At 39.2% G+C, this 19,880-nt stretch overlaps 1 protein-coding gene across 12 annotated transcripts in view; it reads right to left on the reverse strand.

The window, feature by feature from the left end:
- The window catches only part of Grik1 (glutamate ionotropic receptor kainate type subunit 1), a 385,263-nt gene that overhangs the window by 24,988 nt on the left and 340,395 nt on the right, over positions 1-19,880 (reverse strand). For 10 of the 12 annotated variants that reach the window (XM_075959398.1, XM_075959428.1, XM_075959383.1 and 7 more), the window contains 3 exons: positions 17,647-17,765; positions 12,873-13,090; positions 1,309-1,534 (listed from right to left, as the gene is read on the reverse strand). In XM_075959398.1, coding sequence (XP_075815513.1) covers positions 1,309-1,534; positions 12,873-13,090; positions 17,647-17,765 — 563 coding nt within the window. The remainder of the gene's footprint in view (positions 1-1,308; positions 1,535-12,872; positions 13,091-17,646; positions 17,766-19,880) is intronic. The other 2 variants (XM_075959437.1, XM_075959420.1) reach the window with 2 other exon arrangements.

Raw genomic sequence — 19,880 nt, forward strand, 5'->3', positions numbered from 1 at the left:
GCTAATATTTCCAGCGGGTTAACAAACTGTTTGTGCAATGGTAGCTCTTTATTTGCTTAATTCATATTAACATATGAATATTGTTGATTACGGGTTGAAGACGGTTTTTAAAACAAAATTAATTGGTTGTCAAATTATTAACTTTAGCAAATTTATTTTACCTAAATTATGACTTTGTGTTTTGTTGGAAAATGAAATATCTGACCATACTTGTTCTTAAAGTCTTATGGATCTTCAGATGACTGCTGAGAAGGCCTCCCTTAGACAAGCCATGGTCTCCGGCAGTCTGCAGTTGACAGCATTCCGTAGCAAAGCAAACCCTCTTGACTCATGATCCCTGCTTGGCTTCTGTAAACACTGAAGTTTATGATCCCTTCCTGACATTGACAGTCACACTGCATAATCCCTGCCAAACATGGCAACAAACTACAAGTACGGGCAATAAGTCAAGTTTACCCTTGGCTCTTGTTTATCGGGCTCAGCAGCCACTACACTTTCTGCAGCTTTAGCCCCCAGGTCTGGAAGCCCTTATTTCTCTCCTTTGGATTACCAAAACTTCACTTGAGAGGAACAGGATACCTTTATGGCAGAAGCCCACAAGCACAGTGTTCTATAGAGAGAGGCAACAGGGGAAGACTTTTCTTCGTAGAAAGCATCAGTAATTGTCTCCTGGACATAGACACTTTTCTGTTTATTCCTGTTCCTGTCATAGACGAGGATAGTATATGAGTGTGTGTTCTTTCTAGGCAAAGGATCCCGAAAAAGCACAGTGATAGTATACAGAACAAATAGGAATATCTGGAGGTTTTAGGTAGTTATTTTTTGACTCTATTGTCTGAGCAAAGTTCAAACTTTAATTTCTACTCCCTTCTTTTGACATATTTATCATTGTTGTCCCATTTATTGAGAATGGAACAACAGCCTTCCATATTCAGAATTAATTTTCATCTATATGTAGAATTAATTTCCTTATATTCTAATGTAACTTAAGGCATTAAAAGCTAGGTACATTTAGATATTCAAGAAAATAATGTATGGAGGATAATTAGGAAAATGTGTTTTTTAATATTGATGAAGAATCACACAAATATTAAACACTTATTGTGGTGAGATATAAAAAATAGTAGTTGATAGTTTATTAGACTAAGCCTCTGAGATTCCTCAATTTAAACCATTCCTTTTTTTTTTTTTTATGGACATTGCACTTCCTGGTGAGTGTGCCGAAGATATTGCATGCTTCTCAATATGTTGGATACTTGCCACCAGCATTGCCCAGCTTAGCCTTGGCAAATGCCTTGTCCCTCTTACCTATAGGAGTTCCCACTCCGTAACCTTTGGAGTCTATGAGGCCCCCGATCTGGGTGAGGTTGCAGTTCCTCTGCGTCACGTACTCAATGCTGGTGGACTCCATCAGCAGGGCGTAGTCGGTGGTCAGCACTCTCTGGATCCCCTCATCGCTGTTTTTAACCAGTGCGCTCTGTTGTCTGCTGCTCATAAAAGCCCACATTTTCTCGTAGGTGGAGATCTTTGATTTCTGAAGAGAGAAAAAAAACATACCCACCAGCAGAAGAGTGCTGAAAAATAAATGGCCTGAAGCCATTCACCATCCTCGTGGGTCCAATAATAAAGGGGACACTTTCTGTAGGCCCGGAACTGGATTGGTGAGACTAGGACTTCCGCCTTACAGGAAGCTGAGAAGAGCGCAGTTCACTACAGAAGATTACGTGGAGATGCTTTGATCGGAAGACAAGGAGACCTTGTCAGATGGATGTCATGGCTCACGGTCCTCTTCTTGATTTTGGTTAGGGAGGAAAGGGCATGAATATCAACAACGCTTGTCTAGCGACCCATTAACATTTGAGAAGAGTGCTTCTCTGTATACGTGGGCAAAGCTGAGGCCCTCTCCTTCCAGGACTCTACTCATTTACTCAGCTTCCCTCCCACCGCTGGACCTCAGTGGCTGCTTTGTTTTGTGTTTTCAGGTATGGAAGCTCCAGTGCCTGGCCAACACTAATTTACTAGGAATAGTCTGGGATATGTCACTTGCATTCTCTCCTTTGTTTGTAAAAGAAGTACATCTGTGGCTAAATTTTCTGCAAAATAGGGGATGCAAATGCTCTCTTCTAGTCAATATTCAAATCAGAAGGATCTCCCTAATATATATATATATATATATATATATATATATATATATATATATAAATTTCTTATTGCAATCATATTTTAGATAACAAGGTCTGCATATCTCATTTTAAAGTGTTCTATGATTTTCATGTCTTTTATGCAGCTTTTTGGTAGAATCAATAATAGACTATATATATGACAGATTATATATGCATCTATACATAGACCCCATTACCTCATTATCTTCTTTTCTTTGTTAAAACATACTGCCTACATTTCCATATTGCTTAGATATGAATTTCCATTCTTTTGAATAGTGATCTATGATTAGGCATTTTACATTTTTACTCTGTAATTTCCATAACGTTTCAAGTTTTTCCCCTGAATTTGTCTTCATTTGCATCAGCACACCCTTCCATTTATTTCAAAGATGAATGTCATCATGGAAATTACGGATGGTTTCAAGCTAAAGCCAGTTCTGACACATGTAGATGCCTTGGTATGGGCAGGGCCTGGAGACACGGAATGAAGTAGTTTTGTAATCGGCTCTGGTAGTTTGTTTATGCTCAGACATTCTCAGAATTCATTTGGCTCTTAGGTCTATTTAAGACTTGGGTTAATAGAATAGGCCTCATGAGTTGGTGTGGAGAGAGACAGATGGCTTTGGATAGGATTGTTAGACATTTGAAGAGCCCCCTGAGAAAGATCTTGTGAGACAGATAGCAATTCAGTACTCATACCTTGTACTTGGTGATGTTTTATGAGACCCATTCTGTCACTATGAAGCCCCTAGGACTTACTCAACAGCCCCAGGAGACCTGAAAATTGGAGCTCATGTCTCCACAACAAAGGTGTATGCTGGGTGCTGGCTGATTCTTCATTTGTTTTGTGGTTTCAGCCTTAAAGAGTCTGATACGTCTAAGTTTTTAGTGAAGAGAAGATCTACTTATGCAAAGGCTGGGAGGTCACCTTTTCTTTTTTTTTTGCAGAAAATTATTCCTTCCTCAGAAAACTACTTTAAGGGGAAATAATTTTCTTTGAAGTATGACAATTTAAAGCTATCTGAAACTTTAGAGATAGATTCACCTAAACTATCATTTTTATAGATGAGGAACTTGTAGTACAGAAAGTAACAATGAAAGTTACTATCAGAACTAATTCTAGACCCCAGGAACTGCACCTGTTCATTCAGTGTTCCTTCCCATGGTCCTTGTTGACCTGGTAGGGTAGATGTCAACATCACCAGAATTCTTTGACAGTGACTTTAATCTTGTTTGATCTACATGCACAAACACAACATTTATTAAAGGACTAGCATCCTCTGTAGGTCTTTTGGCTATTTGGTTTTATGTTGGTACAGCATAGACCAACATAGCTTCCAAGTAAAAATTTCACAGAACATTTGTTTTTTTTTCATTATTTTAAATTTCATTAAATTGAAATTTCTTTGTTAGAAAATTGGATTTTTTTTTTCTGTAGAAGTAGGAGGAAGACAATAAATTTCTATCTTATCCCGGGTAAGGGGGAAGCACGCAGGGGCCTTCAAGTCACACAGTCACTTGGAGATAGTGGATTTTCATCATTGGATATCTACCAAGAGAAATCTGCTGGGAAATATCTCTCTCTTAAGGATTCTCCAAGTCCATGGCTCTGCTCCCTAGATCAGGCCCTTTGTATAACAGATCCTGGGAGAAAGGCCCCATAAAGGTCACAGTTTGTAGGCAGATGAGCCACTACCAAACCGAGGACTCTTTCCCTCTTAGCCCCGAGTTTTACCCACCATAATGCTGTACTCAGGCAGGTTTATTTTTTTGTCTGGCCCTAAAAGAACAATTTCAGAGTAAATTTGGTGTTTACCTTTTAATAGAGAATTTTATTAGTTGTCAAGATGAAAATCTTAATACCTCTTAAAATTATGAGTATGCCTTGCCAAAAATTATTTTAAATGTTAAAAGACCCAATGAAGCATTTGAATGAAAAGGCTGGGTGTTCTGCCTCTCCTAAGCCTGTTCCAGACGTAGATTTAAGAGTCAGCCTCCCGAATCACTCCACATAATACATAGACTACCAAAGCATGAGGACAGTGATCACCTCTCATTTCACTCAATATGTCCAAAGTCAATTAGAATTCCCATGTCCTTAGAGGACACAGGCTTAGAAAAATTCCTTGTCATGGCTCAGCCTGATTATATTTCCATCTTTATGCTGATCAACACGGGTGATGGATGATAAGCATTTCTTATCAGGTATCAGTTAGAAGGCAGAGTCACTGTAACAATGTTGATGATTACTTCTTTCTTTGCGCTTTGTAGTGCTCGCAGGCTGAGTACGCCCAAGGTGGTGACTTTCAATGTGTATGTGGGCATTAAAAACTGTTGGGAATAGTGATAGCAATGAGCACAGACAATGCTTACATGTTGCATGCACTCATTCATTTAATTGGAGAGGTACCGTTAGGCTGTCTGCTCTACAGATGTAGAAATAGAATATCACACTGAAAAGTAATAAAGCTAGGGTCTCATTTTAGCACTCTTGTTCCAGAGTCTAGGTTCTTAGTCAAAGGAAATTGTTTGTTTGAATGGAAAATCCATGAAACTCATAGGCAGGTGAATATTTTAACGGGCCTAACTCATGTTCTAAAGAAATCACCTAAGTGTTTGCAAGGTGCACTCTGCTGTAGAGGGATGCTCAAGATCTTGCACTTAGCATATCATATCTTGAGAGTATTTAATGACTTTCAACAGATTCTATTCGTTTGGACAAAAACTCAGTGTCTCAAGAAGTGCAGCAGCAGTTGGGATCTGGAAGATAATGTGGATATTGTTTGTATTTTCCCTTGCCTTTTGTAGCATTTTGTTTTTCCTATAGTTCTGTTCTCAGCTGCTGGCTTGTCATGGCAGGATATGAGAGGAGAAAGCTTTGCAGTACAGGATGCTTTTAAGATGGCTAGAACCTCCATTTTCTAGAAATATCTTTCTGATGTTTCATTTCTATTGAGGTAAGTATTGCTTATCACAGTGTTTCTCCAACCAAGTTATAGGGCACCTACAGGGAAAATATATGATCCTATTATTCAGTAGAATCAATATCTATAAAATCCAGCTTTGGGCCAGAGTATTTGAAGGTCTTATGTTCACAAATGTTTACACATGTTTCCCTTACTTATTTTCATAATCCTACACATGTGCAAATTAGGAATAAGTTATTGAGACTTTCTCTTTGGCATTGTCAAAAGTGACCTTATAAATGTGCAATGTGTCATACAGAGCAAATCAATAATCAAAATAATTCTGTGTTAAGTCTTTTCAGTATACTACTGAGAAATACTAATCTTAAAAAGTATCCTTAAATATCAACAAAAGATATTGACAATTCAGAATCCAAGCTTATGAAGCCGGCATACAGAGGGGAATTCCCTGCCTGAAAGACAGCTGTTTCACTTAGTACAATGAAATTTCATTAAATGATAATATCTCACATCATGTGGAAACTTGATTTAATTTAGCAATAATCAATTGAAGGAAGACTATTAGAAGAGAGGCTGTGATGGAGTGGGGACTCTGTCTTTCCAGGTACGCTGATTTTGTCTGATCATACCCTCACCGTGAATCAATAGAAACCTATGGCATTTGAACATTCTCTGAAGCTACACAATTCATTGGTTCCCTTCGGGGAATTCTCCTGGTGAGACTTAAACATCTTTGCTCAATTATGTCTCACATTTCTCTCCCATCCACAGTTAAAGATTGGTATATTACAAGCAATATGCCACACTTTTTAAAAGGTTAGGTTAACTTAAAGTCATTTTTTTCCAAGAGAATACATTTTTATCTTCTGACACTGGAGGTAAAGGAACTTGCATTTTCAAACAAGAAGATCTTATAGGAAGAATGTCTTTCAGGGTGGAAAAGGTTGAGGGATTTCTCTCATTTTCTGTTTCCTGGTGGTTTTGTCTGAACTCTGTCTCCCTGCAATAGCATCAGTTCCACAGGGGTTGGGCTCAGTGACCTTCTTGAAATAGTCTTTGCTTTGCTGATGGCACTAGCCACTTACTGCAAAGAGATTATACTGGCTACAGCTCCTAATTCCCACAGCTGGTCCAAAGTCCCCAGACCATGAAAGCCTGAAATGGCAAGTCTGTGATGATTATTTTAAAACCCATTTTATCCAAGTCATTTTAGACAGAATCTAGATCTAATCTCTGTAATCCCCTGGCTTGAGTCCGAGAAGACAGTGATTTGTTACAAGGCAAGACTCTACTGAGAAGTCCTTCTTACATGACTATTTCATAGTCAATTTGGCCCATGGGAATTCTGTTCGCCCCACTTCCTGATGTTGCAATGTAAGCTTACTGTATTTAGCAGGTTGTGTGTGACACATTTGTCTATTGCAATTCCTTTCTCCAGGCTTTGCAGAAGGTTTAAGCCTTTCCCCCTCCTATTTTCTACCATGCATCCTCGGTGCTGACATCATGGAGATGCTGGAAAGATACTGAGCTGAATTCAGTTGAATTGCCTTGCTGAGTTCTAAGGGTAGCTGCTCCCCCGGCTGCTCACCTACCATTTGGGATATGGTTCTGCGAAGATGATGCATGTGCTCAGGAAAGGTTTCCAATGGGGTTTCTTTGAATTTCTTTTTCAGATTTTGGGTCTTGGCACTGGTTTGGGATTTAAGAGAAGGCACTTTTCCCCCTAGAGATTACTGAGCAAAAAGGCCGAACAAAGACCAGTGCAGAGTAATTTGAAGTCTGCAGAGAGTGAACCTGAGAGCACTTTTAGAGTTAAAACTTCATGATAACGGTGATAGCTTCGAAATTGCTTACCATTTGCGAAAGAATTGTGTAAGCATATTACCTTCATTAAGTCATGTAACCCTGAATATAATCTCATGTTTTAGACATTAGCTTCAATTTGCAGTCGGGGAAGTTAAGGTATGGAGAATTGAAGCAATTTGTCAAGGTCTACGTAGCTAACTAGCCAGAGTCAGATCTGAATCCAGGCTGTATGGCTTCAGATGGGGGAGGTCTTACTTTATATCCTAGCCTTTGATATTAGTCAAATTTCCTGAAATGACCCATAGTATTCCTCATCTGTGCAATATATATTAAAAACAATACTTTCTCTGGGATGGTGGTTATGGTAAATAATTGTTTTAAGCCTCAAGTGTCTCTTAGAGCTTTGCACAAAGATTATTTGGGATAAAAATGTGACTTGTTACATTGCCACGGTGACACCAGAGATAGGCTCTTTTCTTTGTTTAATAAGGCAATTAACAGAGTTGCAGCAAGGAGAAAGGACAGCTTTGTGCATGTGTATCTTCTCTAGTTTCTATGAGCTAGGAGACAGTCATGTCCTAGTACACCCTTGATGGAAGGAAAGGCTAATTGGATGTTGTGGCTACCAGTTCTTTTTGGTAGAAAGTGCAGGCACAGGTTAAGTATGGTTTAACTGTTCTTTGATTCTGCCCCCTGTGATGTTGATTGTGGCCCCAGAAAGTCAGAAGATCAGTGAGAGCCTTACCTGTTCAGAGTATTGCAGTGATTAAAAGGAACAAGTCATTAACCAGTAGAACTGAGGACAGCAACATGGTAGCTAATACAGGGGTGTTAAGCACCTTTATCACAAACACCAACAAAATAGGGTGTTGACAGTGTCTGCTGAAGTCTATTGAATTACTGAATTATGAATTTTGTGACTTACAAATTTTGTTATAAATAAAGTCTTGATAAGCAGACACCCAATTTCCTAATCAACCTCAGCAGTACCAGGACAGCTGGTGAAAAACTTGGCCTTTCCCTAACCATGACATGCTAATTGTCCTTGTGATGAATGTCACACTTTGATCAAATAGACTGTTATATGATCCATGCTGATTAAAACTTTAAGACTCAGAGTGCTCACGAACTTGTAGAAGTATAGTATATAGTAAGTATCATTAGTTCCCGGACCTTGGCCAAAAAAATACAGTTGCTGTTTTCCTTGTGGGCAATGCCATATTGCTAGAATATCAGGATGTCTGTTTAAAGCTTTCTAAAATTTGGGAAATGTATGCTGTGTTTCCATCCCCCTCCCTTCTTCCCTCGTATGCCTAGTCTTTGATGACCAGTGTGTTTCCACATACAAATGGCACAATGAAAAAAAAAATGGACACCTCCCTCATCTCAGACATATACATGGCCCAGTTTTTACTTAAAAAACGTCAGCTGGGGGACTGAAAAGATGACTCTGCACTTAGAACATTTTTTGCTTAGATAACCTGAGTTAAGTTCTCAGCACCCACATTGGGCAGCTCCCACTGCCAGTAATTCTAGTTCCAGAGGATGCTATACCATCTTTTTGCTCCTATGGGCATTTTTACTCACGCACACACATACACAAATGCAGAGACTCATGAACACACACATTAAAATTACACATCTTTAAAAAACCCAAAGTTTACCTAAATCTAGATAATGGAACAAACAAACTCACTTGGACGATTTTAGCAACAAAAAAATGTGTTGAGTTTTAAAAAATGAGAATTGAATACAGACATTTTAGAGTGTAAGATATCATGCTGTTTGTAAGAACAAAAAAGTCTAGAAGAAAATGTCAATGGGTATTTATTTAAATTTTTGCAAGCAATTTTCGGCCGCATTTTGGAGACAACACTTTAGTGAAAACATCCCTTGAGAATAGGGCTTGGCAGCAATGTTATTTGGAAAGCTTTTGCTATTAAATTGTTGTAAGTTGCTTTTATTTTAATTGCTATTGTAGAAGTAGAATCATTCTGGGTTAGTGAGATGGCTCAGGGGGTAAAGGCACTTGTCACCAACCTGATAATCTGACTTTGATCTATGGGACCCACGTGGAGAGGGGAGAGGACAGCTCCTGTACGTTGTCCTGTGACCTCCACATTCTCCATAGCATGTGTGTATGTACACACACACACATACACACAAACACTAAATAGATATATAAATAAATAATAGATACATAAATGTAAAATACCAAAACAAAACCCCTGCTTATAGTCTGGAGAGCAAATGTGAGGCATCAGTGTGTTTTGTTAATAACCGTGGCCCTTACAATTGCCCATTCTTTAGTTCTGGGATGATTTGAATCAACCTTGGAAATAAAGGGACAGGTTGTAATCACTGGGGTGCTGCAGAAGGCTGTGCTGTTCTGGGAAAAAGACATTCGTTGCACTGCAATGAGATGTGAAAATGTCATTTTCGTGACTGAATGGTCTCTCTGCTTCTGCTTCAACCACCAGCTAGGGCAGACCAAATCCTACCACTCAGAAGAGGTTCTTGCTTTTACTTAAGAGGCAAAGGCAGGGAGAAGGGAGGCCGGGAGGCACAGTAAGAGCGACATTGGTAGGATTGATGCCTTCTGCTTGTAACTCCTGCCACTCAGAGACTGAGCTCTCTGGATGAAACCATCCAGACGGCTAAGAGGCTGGAATAGTTCTTTCCCTTGTAGAACAATCTAGATTATGAAGTCTTGAATGTGTACCCTCTGAAGCTATCTGACAGCTTGCTTCCCTCAAGGGGAAGCAAAATCAGATTCAGTCCTTGTTTTCCCTTTGCAAATAAATTCCTTCTTGATAAACGGAGTTCCTGGGCCACATGCTGATGTGTAAAGCGAAGGCATTGGCAAACAGGGACTCTTCATCTGTAGGTCGGTGTTTCTAGCCACCTATCTTTTTTTGTGTGTGGTTGTGTATGTTTTCTCACACGTGTGTGGTTTGCGTTGTGTGTATGTATATGTGCACGTGTGCTTGTGTGTATGTGGTTTGTGTGCATGTGTGTGTGTTGTTTCTGTCTCTCATTTCTTTTGAAGGATTTGCTTACATGTTTACTTATTTACCATGAACATGTTTTCTAAGTACCCACTCTGTAACAGTCACTAGTTTGTACCTTATATGTATTTTCAGACTACCTGCTGTGTACCAGTCACTAGACTGGGTTTTGGTGATGTAAGCATAAAACAAAAGACTAGGTATCCACCCTTGAGGAACAAACTTCTTAGCATTCTCTGGGGTCTGACTTAGTTTTGGTAAAGTTGGGTCAGGTCTACTGTTCGGAGCAGTTCTCCTCCATTGGTAGTGTGCATCTGAAAGTCCTTGGGGTCCCTTCTGCTCACCTATTGTCATCCGCCTTCTCTCTTGGTGGCAACCATTGTGATTGTGGGAAGATGGGATACCAGAGCCACCCATTTCCCTGTCCTTCAAGATTGCATGAAAATGCACAGCAACATACTTTGGATAGACATAGTTTTGTTTGGTACGTTTTCCTCTGTCTCATCTGCCTGAGATTTCCCTTGTTTATGGCAAGAACAACAATGAAGTTCACTTTGGCACACTTCACAATTCTGATTTTCAAAAAATACTAAACTTTTAGAAACTCTGGAAGTCTTATACTCAAAAATAAACATTATTCTTTAAATATCACTCTCTAAGGGAGATGTAATCTCTTTGATGTATACAGTGATTAAATTAGTCACTTGGTCCTTAAGAGGAAAATAAGTTTAAAAATTTTTCTTGCTATATAAGAAAACCTTATTACTACTCTTTTACATTAGTCTGGTCCTTAATAAATCTCTAGCTATGCTTACTCCACATCAGTCTGTTCTTATTGCGATTATTGCTAAAATTCTTCACTTGCAATGAGTGCACACTGTGCTACAGTGACACGCCCGCTTTGTCCTTCTGGCATTTTTGTTTCTAAGTTAGTAGACCTCACAAGTCCACTCAGCTTGGACTGGCATCTATGTCTGTAAGAATCCGAGTGTGAACTTCGCAGAGGAGTCTTCAGGACCTGTTCTGGTCCAAAGGTTTCTGTTTACTCAAGCTCATTTTCCTGTACCACCACCATTTATTTTCACTATTTTTTAAATAAAATAAGTTAGCAGGAAAAGTATTCTCTTTCATCTGGAAATAAACACAAGTTCTGTTGGTTCTCTTACCTCTTCTCTTCATCTCCCTGACGCCCTTCTACCCCTCACTTCCAGCCTCCTTCTGCTTTCATGTCACTTGTGCCTTACTTCCTGGAGACCTCCCTACCCTCCTGCTATCCCTCCTAGTTCCACAGACCATCCACTTACATACACATGTAGACATTCTGCGCTAGGGGCACATATGACATACAATATTCCATTGTTGTTGTCCAGAATCTGTTTCCTTCCTTCCCAGCTTTAACCATTTTCCTACAAACATCATGATTTCATTTCTCTTTAAAGCCAAATGAAATTCCCCTGCATGTGTGCAGCGCATGTCACCATCCGTTCCTCTGTTGATGGATATCAAGGCTGGTCCATTCCTTTGCCTTTGTGAAGAGAGCTATCTTGAGTGTGGGTGTCCTGGTACATCTGCAGTAGGTTGTAGAGATTTGGGGTATATGCTCAGCAGTGGTACAGTGAGGGGACATGGTAGTTCTGTTTAATTTTTTGAGATACCTATGTTCTGATTTCCAGAACGGCTATATTATTTTTCACTCTCACCAGAAGTGAGTGAGATTCCCTCTTTCTCTTTACCCTTGTCAACATTGATTGTTATTTTTTTTTCTTGGTGGCAGCCAATTCTAGCTGTGGGGAGATGGGATACTGGATGAATTTAAACTTGTATTTCTGAGTTCATCAGTGTTTCTTGACAGAAGGCTGAAGCCCCTGTGCTGGAAAGGACTCGACTCATGACTACGCAAGGGGTTCAGCTAGCTTCTGGAATTCTTGTCTCCTACATCATAAAGCAAACGGCCACACCTCGTGATTACTAAACCTACTGGGTCTACTAGAATTCATTTTATGGGAGTTATAATTCCTGAGATTTGATAATAAAAATACCAAGGCTTACTTCATAAGCAAGGTGAAAATCAGTTTTATTATTGTTATCACTAATTAAAAAGACCTGGACAGTGAAATGGACTTGGTTATAAAACCTAAACCAGTTTGACATCATTCTTCTTTGATGCCCATAAAATATTTATGGTTCCTGGAAAGCTGTAGATGTGGCTAGCTCCCTGAGATGTTTTTGGTTTAATTCTACAACTTAGTTCCAATATCAACATTTTTTTGGTCACATGCTTTACCTTGTAAGTATCAAACAGAAGATAAAATAATGTTATTTAAATCTTCATTTTGTGGACGCATCATTAGATTGCATCCAGGAAGCATCATTATTCAAATATAAATGCCAGAGAAGGGGCAGTGATGTGGTCTGTGTAAGGACACTTGCTGCCAAGTCTGATGACCTAAATTCAGTCTCTGAAACCCAGAGACCTGAGGAAATGGACTCCTACAAGTTATCGTCTGGCTACCACATGTGTGCCATGGTGTGTGTAGACAGTCAGATGCACAGTAAATAAATACACGTAAAAAATTAAGGCCAGGGAAATATATTAATCTGTAGATTTGAGTGTGTTAAATTGGTGATAGGGCTGAGTGTGGTGAGATTTGAGAGGTGAAGGCAAGAGGATCATGAGTTCAAGGCTGGACTTAGTTACATAATGTGTTTGAGGCCACCCTGGAAACTCTGCTTTAGAAAACAAAAATCAAATAAGTAAACAGACAAACAAAATATGGATTGAAGGAGTGACTGAAGAAGATCTTTGTGGTGAGGATGTAGTTCCTTATAATGAGATTTTGACATTAAAAATTCATCTCATTAGAAACATTGTCCAATATCTTTTCTCTAGCTGAAGAGACTTTTGTTTTTCTCCACCACCATGCCAAGATGAGATAAGCCCTAAGAAGGCTTTGCCAAGTTCTTACCTTGAAGAAGGTCATTGTTGAGCCATCTCTGACTGCTCCGTATTCTATCTTGGTTTGTTTCGCCAGATCATCAGCGGAATCGATGGGAGATTCCATCCTCTCTACTGTCAAGAAGGCAGCCAGGTTGGCAGTGTAGGATGAAATGATGATTAGGGTGAAAAACCACCATATTCCTCCAACTATTCTGGTCGATAGAGCTTTGGGCATCAGCTCTGATCCTGCGACAGCATCATCAGAGTTAGGGAGTTACACCAAGTCAGTAAGCAAACGGAGACTCACGCAGGTCCTATCTAAGGGGGAGGACCTCTTCAAAGCCTGTCTTGCATGAAGATGAAATGAATGTGTTTTCTAGAAATGGAACAAAATTCAATTGGTCTCTTCCTTAAGTTTTACTTATGATTATTAGTTATTACTTCTGCTTACAATGTAAGTAGTCAGAGCTGATGGCCTTGAGATGCTTTTAGCCCCCAAGATAGACTCTCTAAAATGTATTTAGCTGCTTAAAAGTGAAGAATTTATCTCCAAGACTTCTGATCTTATTACTGGCTAATGCATTATTTAGAGTGAAGTAAGATATTCTATGTTTTTATATAATGATGAAAATGGTAACTACTTATTTTTATTTAAGGTTAAGCTATGTGAGAAACTTTCAAAAGGTTACAGATCAGCTACTTTAAAAAAAATGATTGGAAATTCTCAGATAATGTGAAATGAAGCTTAGACACACTTATTTGTGGGTGATTCACTTTTTGTTTCAGGTTACTCTTAAGGAAACAATATGTTTTTTTTTCCTCTAATTTGCAGTCTTGTTTGGCTGAAATAAAATACATTCTTCAAAAGGCATATTGCCCTTAAATAATTGGCTCCGAAGCTGGCTGTTTTCCCATGTGGAGAGATGTTGTGTCTGGTAGGAATACTTGTTTTAGTTACCATTCAGGCTGCTGTTGCTTTTAAAAGGTAGCATGGAGATATTCAATATGTGTTTCCTGTGAAAAGCCTCCTCTTTCTATCGGTTCTGTTGTCAGACATCCCGATGAGCCTAGCTCATCTTTGAGCTTAGCTGCCTACATCCCAAGCAGTCCAGCTGGAAGGGACCTGAAGTGCAGTTGAGTTCACACCAGTTGAACTGATTCCTGACTGCACTTCAGTTAGTCGTCCATTTGCCTGTAACCTGCCCTTGGTGATGTGCTTAGCATTCCTGCTATGAACCTGAGGTCTCGGCAGAGCCCCCATTGAAGGGGTGGGAGGAGGGGGAGAAGAGTGGGAAGAGAGGGAGAAGAGTGGGAGGAGGGGGAGGGAAAGGGGAGGCTGGGAGGAGGTGGAAATTTGTTTTTTTTCTTTATTCTTCTTTTATCAATAAAAAAATGTTAAAAAAAAATTAATAAAAAAAAAAAAAAAAAAAAAAAAGAAAAATCCCAGAGACCCAAATGTTTGAGTGTTAGGGGATTGGACATAGGGTTTTGAGGATTTTTTCTTTATACTGGTTGGGTGTCTTGACATCATGTCGGTACTAATGGTGTGAGATAGAAAGAAAATTTGGGGCTTCCTAGTCTGCAACTGAATGAGTTTATGTTCAGGTTTAATCTACAAACCGACACACACAGTGCTCATGGAATCAAAACCAGCACAAAGCCGGTGATAAGGAGATGCAGGCTGGCAGAGTGTCTGGGCTTTGAATACAGAAATATCCTTTTAATGCTCAGTGTCTCTGCGGGGCTTGCTTCCCTCCGATGAGATAAAGGCTTTGACTGTAGTTTGCATTCCCTCTTTTGTTTGTTTGAATTTCGGTGTATAACATTACACAAATTTGTAACCGTTTCCATTAAATTGCCTCCAAGGATTTAGCAGAATAATCTGACGCTGTTGTTTTCATCTTGTGGTTTAAGGACTTATATGCCTGTGGGTTTGTACACTTGAAGCCCAAGGTTGCCTTGTATCTTTGTGCTTAATTGATCTAGCAGCCTTGTGGCAATGTGATATTATTTTAGATCTTTAGTTAGCTGCCATTAAAACACCATTATCTTATAAAATAGCCATGGGAGATGAATATCTCATTAAAGATACATTTTTTTTCTTGGCTCATAGGTACAGAGTTTCTGTTAGCAGTTTATCCTTTTGTTATTTTGCTGCATTTATAAAAATATAGCGTTCAACTTATCTGTATGCACATATTGTGTTTTGCATGGAAGTAGAAAAGGACTTACAGATGAACCACCATTTGGCATGTAAATATAAATTTGTATTTTTTAACTTTAAAATAAATGTTTTTAATTTTAAAAGAATTCTCTAAAATTTAGGGCAAAATGTAGCAACCTAATGGAATTGCATTTTAAGCTCTCATTAGATGGTATTAATGAAATTTCTCAATATTCCTTTGCATTGTTTTAAAAAATTGTATAATTTTGCTAATTTCTTAATTCTTAATGTTATGTGATATATTTCAAAATGGTGTTCCTCAAGAAGAGATGATTTGAGCATGCTCAGTACCCTAGAGGATGAAGGCATGAAAGCAGTGATAGCACAGAGTAAAGCACCACTGGAAAATACTCAGGTTGGGACAATACTTGCTGAAGTCTCTTTAGTGCCTTTTATGGCAGACATGACAGCCAATCCTGATCCAGACTTTGCTCAGGCTCTGTAGAAAAGAGAAAGTCTGATCATCACATTAAAAAGAGAAATGAAACAAAGTGGTTTCCAATGTAATACAATGACAGGCTTCTGCACACAGGAGAGAGCATGACGGGGAGAGAGTAGCTACCTGGTCCAATGCCATGTGTCAGGGGCAGATGTACTAACAGTCACAGATACTGCACTGGGCAATGCTTCTTGCACGGGAGGATGTTTGTCAACTTCTTGAAGACAAGCAGAGTCTGGCTGGGGCTGACTGTCATGTATCCAAGGTAGTGGTAACTAACAGACACTGCACCCCACAGTTTGCTGGGGATGCTGGTAAACTCCAAATGAGGGAACATATGAGAGGGGTTTTAAATGGATACATGTACATGACAGCGGCATATGCCTGCATAGGTCTCCAGCATGGCCAATGAAACCTATATGCATTTGATTTTTATTCTATTGCTGGAAAAGGCAACTTGTAGGGATGGGAGGAGGCCTCCTTCATTCTGAGAATAATTGCTCACACGATAATTACCTTAAAGAATTAAATACACTGGGTAAGCAAGACACAGCTTCTAATGGGGTGTCTTGTGGGATTTATAGCTCTGTCTTATGCTCTAAATTCATGCCAGTGATTTCTACTAAATCTGGCTTTGTCTACGCCCATTTAACAGTCCCCACATAAACTATGCATGACTGCACAGAAAGAAGTGTCCATTTCTTAAATTATGTGGTATTTCAATACCAATAACCAACACGCATGTTTATTTTCCATCTCTCCCTCCCTCTCTCCTCTGTCTCTGTCTCTCTGTCTCTGTGTCTCCATCTCTGTCTCTCTCTCTGTCAGAATCACAGAAAGTAAACATTTCAAATGATATGATAGCGACATCCTAATGAAAAACCTTAAGTTGACTTTCAAATCACGCACAAGTTTAATGTATATCCCATTTGGGTTTCTTTTGACAATTTATTTTGTAGCTTATTGTCAAATGGAAAGATAGTTCAAACACAGCAGCATCTGTGCCTTATGATTTTTTTAAAATTAATTCATTTAATCTTGGAAATATTTGATAGACCATATGCCTGAAATCAAAGCTGAAGAAAATCCACAAACGAGGTGGATTTATTCCAAAAGTTAAAACTTCTTTATCTCCCATAACAAAAACAAGAATCTCTGAAATCATAGAGAAAGGGAAAATATATGACATCTTTTCAGTTTCAGTTTTATTTCTCCAGCCTCTAGTTTACTGTTGCTATGGTTACCAGTTGAAGAAGATTGTAAAAGTTATTGGGTGGCTAAGGTGAATCTCTGTAGAGTTTCTCAGAGTGGTAATTAGGTGCAGTGCTAGGTCCTGTTAACAACTGGAAGAATCCAAGTGAATTCAGACTTTAAGGGGTTTAAATTCCATTCCATTTAAACCTCTGACTTGGGACTTTATGATGAGGAAGCAAAAGATGGTCATGTCTACCTACGGAAATGCATTTATTTTATTTTTTTTAAAGTCTAAGGTTTTGTGATGGATAACCATCACTGTTAACTTGACATGGTTTCGAGTCACCTTAGAGACATATCTCTTAAGATGTCTACAGAGATGTTCCAGAGAGGTTTGGTTGAGGAGGGGAGACCTTGAATGTAAGAAGTACCTTCCTATAAGTTGGGCTGTAGACTTAATGAAAAGGAGAAAGTAATAGAAACGGACAAGGTGGTCAGGGCACAGTCTTCACTGGTCTCTGTTTCCTGACTGCAGATACCATGTGACAGATGCCCGAAGCACTTGCTGCCAAGCTTCCCACACCTGATGGACTACACTCTTAATTATAAGTCACTACAGACCCTTTAATCCCTTAAACCACTTTTAATCTGCTATTTGATTACATTAGTGAGAAAATAACTCATACAGGTTTCTTAATCTTCAATACTTGCAGGAAAATGTAAGTCCATTCTTGGAAAAAAATGCTTTTTAGATACATAGCAAGGAAGCTCCCTTTAAGACCCTATCTCTGCCTTTGTCTTGATCACTGGCTAGAAAGAACATTGCTATTGTCTTGTATCCAAGGGAGTTTCGTCCTACCATCTAGTTTCATGGTGGAGTTTACCAGCATGAAAACTTGCCAGCAGACTGTGGGATGCAAGTGACAAAGCGGGTAACCGGTGTACCTTGCTGCATGAGAGCTCCAACTCCAAACCAGAAACTATTTAGCAAAGTGAAATTGTTTTCCACCACGTCTGAGTCGGGGTTGCACGGGTGGGGATTATACCACTCGTAGGGTGTGAACCTGTGATAATTAACAGAAACAGTTTGTGAAGATCAGGTACACACACGACGCAGAGTAAAACCTGCTGAGCACTGTGGAGAACACTCCACAACTGAGCAGAAGCAGGAGGAGTGAAGGCCGTGTGCAGACACTTCCAGCTCTACTGAACCAAATGGAAAAATCCTTGGGCAAATACTCACCAGCTTCTTGTCTCATGGTCAAACCCATTGTCTAGGATGGCACTCCTCAGACCTGTGTCTACTGAATTCTGAAATTCTGAGTTTTCATTTACTTCTAGTTTACTGAGTAACTGGGATAACTATAAAGGAAAGCTCCCACAGCTGGGCAGTGGTGGCACAGGCATTTAATCCCAGCCCTCGGGAGGCAGAGGCAGGCAGATCTCTGTGAGTTCGACGCCAACCTGGTTTACAAGAGCTAGTTCCAGGACAGGTCCCAAAGCTACAGAGAAACCCTGTTTCTAGACACCTCCTCCCCCCGCAAAAAAAAAGAAAAGCTCCTGCATCTCAAGTTTTGACTGTAGCAGGGCTCAACAAGAGTGGCAAGGAATACATAGTGATTACATGCTTGGGATGTTACGTTTCTAGGTGCTATGAGGGTCATGTGCCCTCCAGGGACATTTATTGCTCCATGAACACACCCTATACAGAGTATAACATTTCACAAATGATGCAAAATAAAAAAAATGAACAAAAAGGACTGAAATTGGGAGAATATCACTTATTTTAAAGATAACTATATAGAAATACAAATCTCAGTGTTTCAGTGAAAAGACAAAGTTTAAATTGGAAGGAGCACAGACCAGGTATAGGTATACACTGTATATACCAATATAGCTTATTAGCATTAACCTCAAGGCTCACAGTGGGAAATTAGAAACTCATGCTTTCCTCTTGATTTATTTTTAATTGAATTATTTTCTGAATTATGCCCCACAGTCATGCAATCACCAACTCTGGTTAGGTGTGAAGTGCTTTCTGTGGCACTATTATCGCTTGGCCTGCAAGAGACCATGACCAGTAAGTTTCTCAAAATACAATGAATCTTCCAAGAAATCTACACAATGGGTTTGACTTGACTTATCTGGCTTCAGATTGCCTCTTTATAAAATAAGGAAATATAGAAGTCTAGGAGCAATATTTAAAATAATAATCTGGGGAATTGATTACAACTTTAGTCCTTTCTGTTTCTCTAAGAATCTTTCTGACCTATGCAATCCAGAAGAGGTGCCTACTCTAGGGGTCTTAGGGAACTACCCTAGCAATGTGTGTGTGTGTGTGTGTTTTTAAATAAACATTGCCAGATGTTCTGCAAAGTAAACTGTAATAATTTAAAATGCAATAATTCATAGCACTGAAAGCTTTGCCATTTGTTGTTTGGCCCTTTTAAGTCAAAAAGGATTGTTAGAGTAATGTTAAAATACCCTAACGCCAATGAGAACACATGGTTGCTCTCCAAGCTGTAAGACTTCAGCTGTAAACAATAGCCGGATGCAGGTGCATCAGGGAGAACTGGGCTTAAGGAGAGTATATTATCAACAGCGAAAAACAGGACACGCTGTGAATTGTGTCGAATGAACTGGAAGATAGTTCTTCTTCATGAAAAATGTTCTCTAAAGCCCTGAACATCTTCTGCAAAGTGTGCAGTGTTTTCCCGCAGAGTCTTAGGGGCATTAGGATAGCAGCTTGGTCATTTATTGCACTATAATATCCTCCAACTCTTTCCTGTGGCTTTTCCCAAGCTGGAGGGCACGCCACACACATTCCTGTAAGCTTATGAACATAGCTTTAATTGGCAGTGCATGCCAATACATTTTAATTACTGTTGCAACAGTATAATTAAGTTTTGGATTTATACACTCTTATAACTATAGTAGTTTGCTCAGCTGAAAGAACGAATACCGATATTAATGAACCTAATAATTGGAACAGCATGCAGACTAAAGATGATGTTACTTAAACAATATCATTGTCTCTTGTATAATAATTTTAACATATTAATTGCAATAAATTAGGAAGATTATGCATTCAAGAGTATGAGCTTTTCAAATAGACCGTAAAACCTGGCAACCACTACCCCCTGATATTCTGTTGTTTACCCACTAAATGCATGCTGATC

The sequence above is a fragment of the Microtus pennsylvanicus genome, chromosome 1 (genome assembly GCF_037038515.1).
Source record: "Microtus pennsylvanicus isolate mMicPen1 chromosome 1, mMicPen1.hap1, whole genome shotgun sequence".
NCBI lineage: Eukaryota > Metazoa > Chordata > Mammalia > Rodentia > Cricetidae > Microtus > Microtus pennsylvanicus.